The sequence below is a fragment of the Saccopteryx bilineata genome, chromosome 4 (assembly GCF_036850765.1).
Source record: "Saccopteryx bilineata isolate mSacBil1 chromosome 4, mSacBil1_pri_phased_curated, whole genome shotgun sequence".
In the NCBI taxonomy this organism is placed as follows: Eukaryota; Metazoa; Chordata; class Mammalia; order Chiroptera; family Emballonuridae; genus Saccopteryx; species Saccopteryx bilineata.
Window position 1 is genome coordinate 171744887 of NC_089493.1, and position 15405 is coordinate 171760291.

At 39.9% G+C, this 15405-nt stretch overlaps 1 protein-coding gene across 9 annotated transcripts in view; it reads left to right on the plus strand.

The window, feature by feature from the left end:
* The first annotated feature begins 4573 nt into the window (after positions 1-4573).
* The window catches only part of TCERG1 (transcription elongation regulator 1), a 62732-nt gene continuing 51900 nt past the window's right edge, over positions 4574-15405 (plus strand). For all 9 annotated transcript variants that reach the window (XR_010731055.1, XM_066272888.1, XM_066272896.1 and 6 more), the window contains exons 1-3: positions 4574-4672; positions 10334-10559; positions 14220-14372. Coding sequence is in view for 8 of the 9 variants with exons in the window: in XM_066272888.1 (XP_066128985.1) it covers positions 4614-4672; positions 10334-10559; positions 14220-14372 (438 nt within the window). In the remaining variant the exon portion in view is untranslated. The remainder of the gene's footprint in view (positions 4673-10333; positions 10560-14219; positions 14373-15405) is intronic.

Consider the following 15405-nt stretch of genomic DNA (forward strand, 5'->3'; position numbering starts at 1 on the left):
ACCAATGAAGGAGCTGAAGCTATGAGAAATCAAGTAACTTGCCCAGGATTACACAGGCAATAGTTAGTAGAGCCAGGACTATACCGATTCCTGATCTCATTGACTCCAAAAACTGTTGACAACGGCTATCCATACTGCCTGTGGGGGAGCCAGCAAGCCCATCCGGCCTGGTGTTCTCCATTTCTGATATCTCCTTCAATGTCTCAAAGACCACATATCTAGTACACAATAATACACTGTAGCTGCACATCACAATAGACAGTGCTGGCCTTGTAGTGGACACTGCACTAGGGACTGGGGATTCAGTGAGGAAAATGGTCTTTTTAAAGTACTTAGTGTCTAGAGAAAAGAGAGGAAAAAAGATACATTAGCTATGCTATCTTGCTGACTTGGGGAAGATTTGGGATTTAGCGGTCCCCAACTGGCTTCACTGAGATACACCTAGACTGGAATCCTGGCTTCGCCTCTTACCAGCTGTGTGACTGTCACCAGGCACCAGTCATATGTGAGATTTCATTTCCCATAAAACGAGGACAAGACATCCACTTTGCAGGGCCATTAAGGGTAATAAAAATAGTGTATGTAAGGTATCTACTACCATGGGTTTAAGATAGGTGTTAAAAATGGTAGTTATTCAGATGAAAAGCCTGATTCTGCATTGGAAACACTTCTCAAGAGTCACTTCTGAAGAGTGACTTCATGGCCAGGACTTCGAGCCCTGATGCTATTTAATTAGTACCCTTAAGCCAACACTGTTTCTTCACCTCATTTTGATATACCCAGTTTTAGAGTCTATAATTCATTCACTGCCAATTGGGCAAGGATGGTATTTGTTTTGTACAGCTATGTACTTTTTTTGGTATCCTAAGAGTCATCAGCATTGACTATAGGAAAATCCATTTGGTTTCTTAAAAGATGCACTGAATTTCTTTTTTTTTTTTAAATAATTTTATTTTTTTTAATGGGGTGACATCAATAAATCAGGATACATATATTCAAAGATAACAAGTCCAGGTTATCTTGTCGTTCAATTATGTTGCATACCCATCACCCAAAGTCAGATTGTCCTCTGTCACCTTCTATCTAGTTTTCTTTGTGCCCCTCCACCTCCCCCTTTCCCTCTCCCTTTCCCCCCTCCCCCCCAGTAACCACCACACTCTTATCAATGTCTCTTATTTTCACTTTTATGTCCCACTTACGTATGGAATAATGCAGTTCCTGTTTTTTTCTGATTTACTTATTTCGCTTCGATACACTGAATTTTTACATTGATTCCATAAAATGGTTCACTGTAGACAGAGCTCAGATCATATATTTGCAGTATTTTTATATGGCTTTTGAGTACAAAATGCCTGACTTTCAAGTTTAGTTCTACAGTTTACTCACATAAACATAAGTTTATGTGAAATGAAACAATAAAATGGTTATATATAATATAATCATATACATATGATACATATGTACGTATATATACCTGCTCTATATCTTTAAAAATAATATAATAACATATAAGTATCTTAATATATATATAGATATAAACAATACAATAAAACTATCAAATAACAAAACTTATATTACATCTGCAAGGAGTTTTTTCCATTCATTCAAAATGGCATTTTGTTTTCATCTTTTGTATCAATATATGCCAGTGACTCCATGTCTCTAAAGTATCCATTTTGAAATTATTTTTCAGCACTGGGGATTAGTTTGTAATGAGTCGTCAATGCTAGTATTATTTTCATAATAGCTTGTCAGAACTTGGGGATGCATGCTGATGTTGAAAAAGAAGTCTAACCTTCCACTCTTAGTGAGACTCCAGTTTGTTTGAACGTCACATATTTAGTGAAATTTCAACCATCCTTTCCTTTTCCAATTGATCATGCTCAGAATTATGTTCAGTCTTTATCACATATTATTAGAATTAATTTTGACTATTGAACTGGGATTCAGTATAGCATGATGTTTATTGAAATATAATTCACATAACAATAAAATTCATCCTTTAACTGTTTAACTGTTAACTTTTTACACAGGGGGCCAGTTCACTGTCCCTCAGACCGTTGGAGAGCCGCCACATACAGTGCTCCTCTCACTGACCACCAATGAAAGAGGTGCCCCTTCCGGAAGTGCGGTGGGGGGCTGGATAAATGGCCTCAGGGGGCCGTATGCGGCCTGCGAGCTGAGCCGTAGTTTGGGGACGCCTGCTTTAACATGTATAAGTCAATGGGTTTTAGTATATTCACCAACTTGTGTAATTATTACCACTGTCTAATTTTATTTTATTTAAACATTTTTTTAAATCTGCTCCTGTTTGTGCCCTGACCAAGAATCGAACTGGCAACCTCTGTGCTTCAGGAGGATACTCTAACCAACTGAGCTATCTAATTTTAGAACATTATCATCATCCAAAAAGAAATCCCATACCCATTAGCAATCACTCTCCCCATCTCCTGAAAACCACTGATCTACTTCCTGTCTCTCAGGATTTGCCTATTCTGGACATTTCATAAGAATGGAATCATACACTATGTACCCTTTTGTGTCTGGCTTCTGTCACTTAGCATACTATTTTTAAGGTTCCCTATTATAGCATGTATCAGTACTTCCTTATTTTTTATGGCAGACTAATATTTTTTTGTATCGATATACCACATTTTTAATCCATTCATTAGTCGTGTGGCCAGTTTGGGTTGAGTCTACTTTTTGGCTATCATGAATAATGCTGCTATGAACATCTATGTATGAGTTTTTATGTGGCTGTGTTTCCAGTTTTCTTGGATCATGGTGTTCAGAAATGTGGCTATGCTGCCACACTGCCTTGGGTTTAAGGCCAGGCTCTGCCATTCACAAGCTGTGCGAACTTGGACAAGTTACTTAACTTCTCTGTGCCTTAGTCTGCTCTATAAACTGGCTCTGCATAGTACCGCTCCCCTTAGTACCCACCTCTCAGTGTTGGTGAGCCCTAAAAGACATAATATATGAAAACTACTTGGTGTAGTGCCTGGTATGTATAGTTAAGTCTGAGTAAAATTTATCTACTATTTTAATATTTTAAGCAACTTAATGATAAGGTTCATCTTCATTACACCTGTGAAACCCCAGAACCTAAAGGTTTCTCCCTCCCCCCTTTAATTAAAAGAGAAATAAATATTCAGAATTCCTTCTGGGTACCAGAGTGTGCTCATTTTAGACTAGTGTATTTTAAAATTGAACAGCAGATGCTTTAAAGCAGGGGTCCCCAAACTTTTTACACAGGGGGCCAGTTCACTGTCCCTCAGACCACTGGAGGGCCGGACTATAAAAAAAACTACAAACAAATCCCTATGCACACTGTACATATCTTATTTTAAAGTAAAAAAAACAAAACAGGAACAAATACAATATTTAAAATAAAGAACAAGTAAATTTAAATCAACAAACTGACCAGTATTTCAATGGGAACTATGCTCCTCTCACTGACCACCAATGAAAGAGGTGCCCCTTCCAGAAGTGTGGCAGGGGCCAGATAAATGGCCTCAGGGGGTCATATGTGGCCCGCGGGCTGTAGTTTGGGGACCCCTTTTTTAAAGCCTTTTCCAACTAACTTAATATAACTTAAAAACACTCATCAGATTGCAACTAATTATTTAATACAATTTAGAAGACATTTTTGTAGTTAATATTACTTAAAAGCATGGCAATAATCCTCTCTCTGATGTGTTTAAGTAAGGTGATGTGTTTAAATAGGTGACCAACATTTTTACAATGAAAAGGACAAAAATAAAAGAAAAACAATATCATAAATAAAAGAAACATTTTATTCATTGCAACAATAATACACTATAATACAAATGCATAATAAAAACATTTGTAATATTTTATATTATAATAATGCTTACATGCCTATTAATTTTTAATAATTATAAGAAAAAGTACTCATTTAGATACAAATACGTCACATCACACACAATGGATCAACTCTGCGTCAATCGAATACGGACATTTAAAGATTAGTCTTCCAATATCAAAAAGGAGGACATGTAGGAGGACACTTTTTGAGGGAGGACAGAATTTGGAAAAGGACTATCCTCCTTAAAGGAGGATCATTGGCTACCTTAGTTTAAGACTCTTGATTCTGAAAAGCTGGGAAATAGCTCATTTCCACGGAAACTCTATGATTGGTTATAGCTCAAGTCAGGTCAATTTTTGATTGGCTCACGCAATGGAAATAGTCTCTGACTGAGCCAATATCGCCAGCATGTGGCCAATATGGCTCCACAATTGGCCTTCCTGGAAGCCGGCAGACACGTGGCTACCGCAAGCCCGTGCAGTGCGTAGGAGGACCTAGTTTTGCTTACCACGCGAGGGCGCCGGAGGTTCCTCGTTGCTGAAGTCTCATTTCCCATAAAGCCTCCGGGCGGCCAATCAACTGGCTGTTTCCAACCGCTTTCAAAGTCGGCGGGCCCTTTCACCAATAGTAAGGCAGCTACCGCCCTCAGCTCGAGAATTGATGGGAAGTTTCACCATTCACCTCGTAGGTCTCCGCTGTCTCCGCCTCTCTCGCAGGAGATTGATGATCTGTCGGGCCAATAGAGGACGGCCGGTCGGCGGGTGGATGAACGCGGTCCTCTGTAATGGCGGAGCGTGGCGGGGAAGGGGGGGACGGTGAGAGATTCAACCCGGGGGAGCTCAGGTAAAGGGCGCTGCTCTTTATTACTTCTCGGCATGTTGGAGCCCTGGGGGTAGGCCTGCCGCGGAGATGCGGGGTGGAGGGCGGGCCGAGGAGCCGCGGCGACTCGGGTCCGGGACCGCGTGGGGCTGGAGAAGGGGGAAGGGGAAGGTGGCTTGAATGAGAGAGCCGGGCTGGGGCTGGGCCGCGGCCTCCTGTGCGTTTTCGGGGCGCTCCCAGACATTTACGAGGGACCCCGCGCCCCCGCGCCTGCGGCCCCTGGCCGGGCCGGACCGGACGCCACCGCCTCGGGGCCCCACCTCGGCCGGCCCAGCCTTTGCTCCCGGCGGCGCGGCGCCGCGGGCCCGGTCCTCCGGGGCGCCCCTCCGCCGCGCCGCCAACTCCCGGGACCTCGCACCGCTTCTGGCTCAGCCTCCCCATGCCCCCGCGGGATCGCCACGTTTGCCCCGCTTCTTCTGCCCCACCTCGCTTGCTTTCCTCAACTTCTTGTGGCCTTTCTTTCCCTTTTTACCCCCCGCCCAGTATTTGTGAATAATAACAATAGCAGCGGCCGTTTGTTCCGAACTTCTAGGTGCCAGTTAGCTTTTAACTTAGAGTTGTCTCCTTTAATCCTCACGTCCACTCTTTGGAGTAGTGGCTTGCTTCATTTTGCAGGCAACAGACCAGAGCCGCCCTTAGGTAAGTGACTTGCCCGCGTTCCAGGTGAGAAACTGAGCCCCAGGGAGAGGTTGAGGTAGAACAAGGTCGCACCGACGGGCTCGTAGCTGCAGGAAGTTAAGCGGCTTGAACCCGGACAGTCGGGCTCCCGAGCCTGCGGTCTTGATCACGCCCGAAGGAGTAACAGTGACCTTTCTTCTCCTGGTGTCTCCTTGCCTGTGGAAGTTAAGATTTGGTAATAAAGTAAGAGTGGGCTTGGAAAAACCTCAAGTCAGTGGTTTTGGGGGAAGACTAGATACGAAGCTTTATACACATATCCATTTCTTTTTCTGGCTGGGGAAAACGTCATTTCCGATGTTCTCCCATTCTGAGTTGTGCCACTGTCAACGTTTGAAAATGAAAAGGAGCAATGTAGCTTTTTGAGCAGTCTAGTATTGTCTAGAGCCCAAGATGAAATCGTATAAAGAAGTGGGTATTGTTTTTCAGGGTTTTAGGGAAAATAATAATAATAAATAATAATAATGTATTTTAGATTCTGAATTGTCACACACAGGAAATCCTTACTTTGACAGGAATAAAATCTTGTCTTATCTCAGAGATGAACCTCAAATCCTGTCAATCTCTTCTGTGTGCTCACTTTGGTAATGAGTGATCAAAATGCATTACCAGGGTGGGTCAGTATTAGTGATGAAAGGATTATTCCTGATTCTGTTGGCAAGAGAGTGCTACTTAATTTGAGATGGGTTTATTTGGGAACATTACTCTGCATTTAAGAAAGTGTCTGTCTTCAGCTTTGCAGTGAGTAGCCTTTTAGATTTTATTAACAGTAATCAAGACATGGATGTTGCAAATATTTTATATCTTGCCTCTTGGGTTGGAAGTTGCTTCTGGAGCATACTGTACAGATCTTTAGTTTAACACTTTCCATGGTTTATGAGAAATTGGCTGTTTATGTGGTCTCTGGTGGCAGAAATTGGAGCTTTGTTTTTGTAAATATATTCTGAAGGTATTTCATAGTATGTCTGGCAGATAAGGGGTTCAGTCAGTATAGTCATAAATGAATATAGACGATTTAGAGATGATTCACTAATTAGACCCACATTTATTGAGTGTGTGCTCTGTGACAGTCATTGACATAGGTGCTGGCACTGGAGTCTTGAACCAGACCAAAATCATTTGTCCTCAAGGAGCATCCATGCTGATGAAGATTGATCTAAATGCTGGACTAAATTAACCACATCAAGTGAGGAGATCAGCCTCCAAGTATGAAGTGATTTATAAAGATCACTGAGTAATTGACAGACTGGATTTGTCTCCCATATATCAGTAGCATCTTTCGGCTTTGTCCCCTCTCCACTCCGTCCCCTCTGCGCTCCCCCCCTTCTCGTCACCATTGAGGGGCTTGCATATCTGGATAGCGTACCTCTAGAGAAATGCATTTGTTCTTGTAAAAAAAGGTTTTTTTGTTTCTATTTTTGCAACTAGTTTTGTGAAAAGGTTGAAAGTGGTAGGAATGCAAATAACCTGCAATAGACAGACTTTATTTGGACATCCAGATGCCATTTATCCCTTTAGAGTTGAGGGCCATTAAGGTAGCTTTTAGTCATATTTGTATAGATGCTTTACCCAGGGCCTTAGTTTACCTATTAATACCTTATGACAAGGTACTTGGAATCTAAATTTTCTCAACTGTAAAATAAGAATAAGAATATACTAGTGTTACCACTGATTAGATACTTAAACAAGTTATTTTTCTGTGCCATAGTTTCCTCTGTAAAAATGGTGCCAGACTTAACCTTACCGTGTTGTTGTGAGGATTAAAAGAGTTGTACAAATAACGTCCATATAACCATGCTTGGTACATATATAGGAAAAGTACCCATTGCTCACTGTCATAATTGAAACAACATTCGAACCCTTACCACCATGGGCATTAGGTTGAGTATACTTAAGGGAAAATTACTATATATACAAGTGGGTATAGTACAGAAGTAAACAAGTGAGAGACTTCTTGGCATTTCTCATAATTAAAATCCTGAATTGGGTAATGAGCCTAAGAGGGTCTGGGAGAGGCTAAGGGTGGGAAAGGAGTTTGAGGTGACATTTGAACTGAAACTGATAATGAAAAGGAGCCAGTTATATAAAGATCTAGGGAAAAGCATTTGGGCAGAGGGAACAACAAGTACAGAGACTTGAATGTAATGAATTCAAAGTATTGATCAAAAAAGACTGGAGTCTATAAATGGGTCAACAAGGGACAGGTTATGTAGAGCTTGATTGTAATAATTATAGTAATAAAATAGCTAACACTGTTACTAACATTAATACCATTAGTACTATTACTGTACTAATGTTATAGCAACAGTAATAAAAGCTATACTTAGAGAGCACTAATGGGCTAGGTGCTGTTCCAAGTACTTTATTAACTCATTTTAATCCTTACTGCAAGTTCTGCTAAATTGGTTGTGATGAAGCAGTGTTATACATATCTGGCATCAGAAAATGGCAACTTTAAGCTGCCGATAGAGGGAATTATGTGCATTTTGTCACTATGTTAGTGGTAGACTTGAAGGACATCTAGTCAGATTGACAGTGAAGTGCCTTTTATAGGTAGAGCACAGTGCTGGGTGTCTGGGGGATTGAAAGTAGTGTGGTTAGAGTGGTTGACTGTGTGTAAGGTACTATCCTAAATGTTTCACAGGGTAATCTCTGAACAGAGATATGAAGTAGGTTACCCGGCTCATTTACATCTGAGAATACTCAGGCTCAAAAATTATGTAACTAGTCTGACAGCAAAAAACAGAGCCCTGATTTGACTTTTCCATGATTCTAGAGACTAAATGCTTATCTTGAAGCTATTAACTAGGAAGTGTGAACTTTTAAAGAAAGAAATATAGTACTGTAGAATTTTTTGACAGGAGAGAGGCAGACTCAAAGGAAATCCAGGATTAAAGTGCATTATTAACTCAGGGCTGAAACACTTGTCTTTCCTTGGTAGTTAACTTTGTTTCTGCACTAAAAGTTTAGTCATTTCTTCAGTAACAGTAGCCATGTGTCTTTTGGGAGTACAGTACATATCATTTGAAAAAGACTGATTATTCTGATATAACACATGTTCCTCTTTGTAGTCACTGTTTTTAACTCATACTTTCTAAGTTCGAGTGTAGGATAATTTGCAAATTTGGTTAATACAGGTGGCATATACAATTCTGTGTGTATTTACAACCCTAGTACTCTAGAAGGAAAGTTGATTCTTTATCAGGATTTATATATTTTTGGTGTCATTTGAACAGTGATGTGGAAAATTTAGAAAAAATTCAAAGGGTAATCTTAGGCAAAAGGTTGAAAATGTAGTTAAGTCGGAAGAGCCTGGTAAGAAGAGAAATTAAGAATGATCATCTCCAAGTATATTAAAGAATATAATTGTTAATCTTTTCTTGAGGACAGAAATGTAAATTTCATGTATAATGGAGAAATATATAGTAGCTACTGATATGTGCTTAGTAAATTGATTATGGTACATTATAGTAAAAATAATTTTAATAAAATTCTACATACCTTGCTTGTGATGTACAGGTATTCATTGGTTCATTCAACAAATATTTATTGAGGCCTACTATGTGCAGACCTAAATATGTGCTGGGGAAGTAGGGTGAACAGGACGTGGAGGATTCTTACTCTGAAGGGGCTTATGTAGACAGCATGGTGTAGTATTTAAGAGCTGTTTGCCTGCATTTGAATCCTGGCATTTCCATTGAACCAGCTGTGTGGCCTTAGGCAAGTTATTTAACTTCTCTGTGCCTTTAGTGTCCTCATCTGTAAAATGAGGCTGATATTAACATCTATCTCATATGGTGTTATGATGATTAAATGACTTAAGAAGAGCTTAGAGTACTGTGTGAAACATAGTAAATACTTTTAAGAGTGAATAATTAAAAAAAATTTTTTTTTAGAGAGCACTTGTGAGAGGAGATAGATAATAATGTGATATTCTGTATGATACCTGCTTAAATAGCATGGAGAAGACTGCAGGACAGGATAGGTGCAGTGTAGCGAGAGCTTATCTCCTAGGCTGCTACCCTGTGCCCTTGTAAAAAAAATTATCTTTGGAAGTCATTTCAAACTTACCAAAGTTACAAAAGTAAAGATAGTACATTTAGTGTTAATATTTTGCCTCTTCTGCTTTGTTATTTGCACGCATGCAGCTCTGTGTTACTCTGAACCATTTGAGGGTAAGATACATATATACCATAACTCTTTACTTTTAAATACTTAAGTGTGTATCTTCTAAGAATAGAGATAATCCTTTGCTTAACTACACCACAGTTACAAACTTAATACCTTTTACAGTGATACAGTAAAAGGTATCCCTTGTTGTCCATTAATCCAATATAGTTTTATAGCATTTCTTCTCTCTAGTACAGGGTTTGGTCTAGAATTAATGTTGTGTTGTCATGTCTCTTTAGCTCCTTTAATATAGAACATTTCCACAGCCTGCCTTTGTCTTTTATGTATAACATCCACACTTCTGAGGAATGTAGCCTCTGCTCCCCCCTTTTAAATAGAATATTCCTTATTTTGTGTATCTAGTATTTCCTCATTAATTTGAGATTACACATTCTTGCCTGTAGGAGGTGATGCTCTGTCCCTGTCAGTCACATGGTGTCCATCTGTCCTTTTTAGATGACATTAATTTAGATTCCCCTCGTCAAGGTGTTGTGTGATTTCCATCTTACGTAGTGTTTATTTCATCTTCCTTTGCAATTATAAGCAGCATGTGCGGAATGTTTTAAGCCCATCCAGATAGCCTCTTCATGCAGACTTCCTTCTAGGTTTGGTGTCCGTCGATCATTCTCACTGGGGCACTTTTTGCCGTGATGGTTGCAAATGATGACTTTCCAACTCCACTTGCTCTTCAGGGCCCATTAAATTCAATGCAATTAGAGACCAGTAGCTACATTTTTATAATTTTGACAAAGAAATACTAATGCATTGTTTTCCACATAGGATGGCTCAACAGCAGGCCTTGAGGTTTCGAGGCCCAGCCCCCCCACCAAATGCAGTGATGAGAGGCCCACCACCGCTCATGCGGCCTCCTCCGCCCTTTGGGATGATGCGAGGCCCTCCTCCACCACCACGGCCCCCCTTCGGACGTCCTCCTTTTGATCCTAATATGCCGCCGATGCCTCCTCCAGGAGGGATTCCTCCACCTATGGGCCCTCCACACCTTCAGGTAAAGAATGGAGCAGTTGCCATTTCTTCATTGGATTAGTGCCAGTGCTATATCAGTTTTTCCTTAAGAACTGTGTTCTTAGTTTCACTTTTTAGGAAGGTATAACCCATATATTAACACATTGCTCCACAAGCAGTGATAACAGTAATTTGAATAGAAAAATATGCTGCATAGGAAACTAAGATTAGATAGAGTTACCTGCCTCTGACAATTGCTTTTAGTAAACCATCTTCTTTATGGGTAATGAAGTTTGAAATTTAAATGTATAACTTTTTTAGTTATTGCTATTTATTTTCATTGACACACTTTGCCTTTATGTATAAACATATATGTATGTACTGAGCAGTTGAAACGTAGGATAGAATCTAGAACAACAAACACATTTTATAAGCACATTGTTTGTATTTTTTCCCCTAAAAACCATAGGGTTATTTTGTAATTTTAGAAATAGTATTGTAGGATTTTGTTTAATAAAAACTTTTCTGGTATTTTAGCCTGAGCACATATTTCTCTAGTATATATAGTCTCAGTTATTGTCTGAAATGAGGTCATGAAGGTGTCATATGTCAAATGTTTACTTTTGAGGTTTTATTTTTTTGTTTTATGTTTTCTTAGTTCATCTAGCCTGTACAGTTATAAAACCAAGTAAATATAGTAGTATCATCTGTCTTCTAATAGCATAGATGATTGAGAAGGAACTTACTAAAAGTAGCAAAAGACAGTAAAGTACCATTTAAGAGATACTAACTCTATTTAGATAGGGAATATTTATGGAAGAGACACAGATTTTAATACATTGCTTAAAAACTTTATTGCCTTCCTAGTAATGAATAGGCCCTAATCCTTAAACAAAAAGCTTTATTTTTCTCCAAGATTAAAATAAGTAATTTTGACCTATTGACTCTGGTATAACTTGGTACATATGAATTCTAATTTTTGCCTTTAAGAGTTAAACGTACTAGCAAAAGATTAAAATAAGAGTTATTAGGTTTAACTAATATAAACCCTCGATTGGAAATATATCAAACGTTGTAATGGGATAATTTGTAATGTTGTGATGCTTTTCTTGGTCCTGATAGATAATTGTGTAGTTTTGTCTTAAATCCAGGTGATTTTCAGCTAATGTGCATGAGATGTATTTGGGGTGGATATTTAATAGAACATAAGTCTGTGTGCTGATGCTTGAAACACACTAAACTGAATCCAAAAGAAAAAAGAATGGGGACTAAAGTATTTTTAAGAAAAAATGAAGTACAGTTTCACATTATCAGCACAATGTCAATTCTGTTATCCAGATTAAGATGCTTTGGATAATTGAATCTTAGTGTTACTTGTATGTTATAGAGGACATCTTTTAATCCCAGTTCAAAATCTGTTGTTAAAATGTTAGGCCACTTGTGTGCTTTGTAAGGGAAGTATAGCAGTTACTGTTGAATTGTGTGGCTCAGGATCTTAGGTTGTGTTAGAAGAATGACAGTGAAGGAATGATCAGAGAGAGGGTTGAATTAATAATGGCTCCAGGAAAAAGTTTTTAAAATTGTAATATATGCAATTTAGGATGATTATTTTACTCTATCTTTTAAACTTAACTGATGTTCGTGTCATTGGTGAGTTACATTATTGTTATTATTTGAAAAACAAAGTGATGAATATTTTCCTAGCTAATATTTTTTTTTCTTGTAGGAAAAAGGAATAATTAACTACAGTGTGTCCGTAAAGTCATGGTACACTTTTGACCGGTCACAGGAAAGCAACAAGAGACGATAGAAATGTGAAATATGCACCAAATAAAAGGAAAACTCTCCTAGTTTCATACCTATTCAGTGCAGAGCCCTATGTGGGCTCATGCACAGATTTCTTAGGGCTCCTTAGGTAGCTATCCCGTATAGCCTCTACAGCAGGGGTCCCCAAACTTTTTACACAGGGGACCAGTTCACTGTCCCTCAGACTGTTGGAGGGCCGGACTATAAAAAACAAACTATGAACAAATCCCTATACACACTGCACGTATCTTATTTTAAAGTAAAAAAACAAAATGGGAACAAATACAATATTTAAAATAAAGAACAAGTAAATTTAAATCAACAAACTGACCAGTATTTCAATTGGAACTATGGGCCTGCTTTTGGCTAATGAGATGGTCAATGTGCTCCTCTCACTGACCACCAATGAAAGAGGTGCCCCATCCGGAAGTGTGGCGGAGACTGGATTAATGGCTGCAGGGGGCTGCATGCGGCCCGCTGGCCGTAGTTTGGGGTCCCCTGCTCTATAGACTTGTCACTGATGTCCTACTAGAATGGGGTTTCTCCACCAAACTGCTGGTTTCCTTCAACTGCTTATCCCACCTAGTAACGTTATTCCTATGTGGTGGCGCTTTGTTATAAACATGCCGATATTCATGTTGCACTTTGGTCACGGATTCGAATTTAGCGAGCCACAGAACACACTGAACTTTCCTCTGTACCATCCACATCTTGACTGGCATGGCCGTGGGCTGCTCCGCTGTATACACAGTGTTATGTCATCATCTGCGCATGTGCACATGCCACATCATCCTACAGAAACTGGGAGGGTTTTCCTTTTATTTGGTGCAGATTTCACATTTCTATCGTCTTCTGTTGCTTTCCTGTGACCGGTCAAAAGTGCATCATGACTTTACAGACACACTGTATATCTAATTTTTCTTTTTAGATATTGCTCTGTTATTTGTAAATAATGGTTCTCCTCTGATTGGTTCCTATTTTGAGGTGTGAAGGCCTGGTGTTCAAAGAGATACAAAAAAAAAAATCACTTTTTTAAAAGGAATCCATTGCCTAGTGCAGTGATTTTCAACCTTTGTTTCTCACGCACTCATAAACTAATTACTAAAGAAAAACGGGCCCTGACCTCTTCTTCTTTAGTAACTAATTTGTGCCATGAGATGAAAATGGTTGTATTTAGTCAGAGGCACTGACCTTAGTAATTAGTATGTGTTTGTGCCATGAAAAAAAAGGTTGAAAATCACTGGCCTAGTGTATGAAATATGCATTTAAAGTATTAAAAACAGCCTGACCAGGCGGTGGCGCAGTGGATAGAGCGTCGAACTGGGATGCGGAAGGACCCAGGTTCGAGACCCCGAGATCGCCAGCTTGAGCGCGGCGGGCTCATCTGGTTTGAGCAAAGCTCACCAGCTTGAGCCCAAGGTCGCTGGCTCAAGCAGGGGATCGCTTGGTCTGCTGAAGGCCCGCGGTCAAGGTGCATATGGGAGAGCAATCAATGAACAACTAAGGTGTTGCAACGCGCAACAAAAAACTACTGATTGATGCTACTCATCTCTCCATTCCTGTCTGTCCGTCCCTATCTATCCCTCTCTCTGTCTCTGTAAAATAAAATAAAAAGTGAAATAAAATAATTATTTAAAGTATTAAAAACAAAGCAGAATTCACCCATAATGCTGTAATCCAGAGATAACTCCTGTATGTTGATATATTTTTTTCCAGTTTGTATAGTAATCATTTTTATCTCAGAGAAACTTGGCTTATGCATCCTAGATGAATGTATTTGGATGGACTGTAAAACTAGTTTGGTTTCTTATGTAGTGTTTTACATTTGGGTAGAATTTAGTAATAACTTGAAGGGAAAAAAATACAAGTGACCATTACTGTTGTTGTGAATTAACAGAGACCACCTTTCATGCCTCCACCCATGGGAACCATGCCGCCTCCTCCGGGGATGATGTTTCCACCAGGAATGCCTCCTGTGACTGCCCCTGGTACTCCAGCACTGCCTCCTACTGAGGAGATATGGGTTGAAAATAAAACTCCAGATGGGAAGGTAAATTAGAAAATATGTTTAGATTATTAACTCCTTGGTGACAGAAGAGTAAAACCTTAAAGAGTTCTGACAGGTTGAGATCAGTGACAGTAACTGCCAGTTAAGAATGAGCCTGTAGCAATGGTATGTTGGCCAAGAAAAAAAGAAGGAATGAGTCTGGGATGAGCAGGGCGTGGGGTAGGAATCTAGGAAAGGCTCACCGGCCTGAACTTCTACACTGTTTACCTATGATTTTGGAAGCTTGTATTTTGTTCTATTTATTTGTTTTAGAGAGAGAGAGAGAGAATGAGGCAGATAGGCAGGAAGGGAGAGAGATGAGAAGCATCAACTTGTAGTTGTGGCACTTTCGTGGTCATTGATTGCTTCTCATACGTGCAGGGGCTCAAGCTGAGCCAGTGACCCCTTGCTCAAGCCAGTGACCATGGGATCAGGTTGATGATCCCATGCTCAAGCCAGCAAGCTTGGGTTTTGAACCTGGGACCTCAGTGTCCCAGGTTGATGCTCTATTCACTGCGCTACCACTGGTCAGGCATGAAAGCTTGTATTTTACAATAAATATGTGTCACAGGTCCCCAAAACAACTCTCAGTGTTAGTATTTCCTAAGAGGACTCATGGTTTTATGGAACTCAGCATGTAGTTGTATCCACAGCTAAGACTAATTATGGTGGAAGGATACAAAGAAAACTAGCAAAGAGGTGCATGGGGCAAAGTCTGTAGGAAACGCATAAGCTTCCAAGAGTCTACTCTGGAAACAGAGAACGTGTGTAATGTCTCTAGCGAGGAATTGTGACAACGTGTGCGAGTGGTTGTCTGTCAGAGGAGCTTGCCTGAGCTGGGGAGCTGGGTTTTCATTAGGGACTGACATCATTGCTCTAGCACATACCAAAATTCCAGACTCCCGGAGGGAAAGCAGGTAATTTAGCATTTACTGCCTTGTTTGCGTAAATAGTTTAGGCACAGTGAGCTTTTCATACCAGTTACCAGTTAGGGAATGGTGGTAACCCTCTGAAAATCCAATTTTCCAGATGCCAG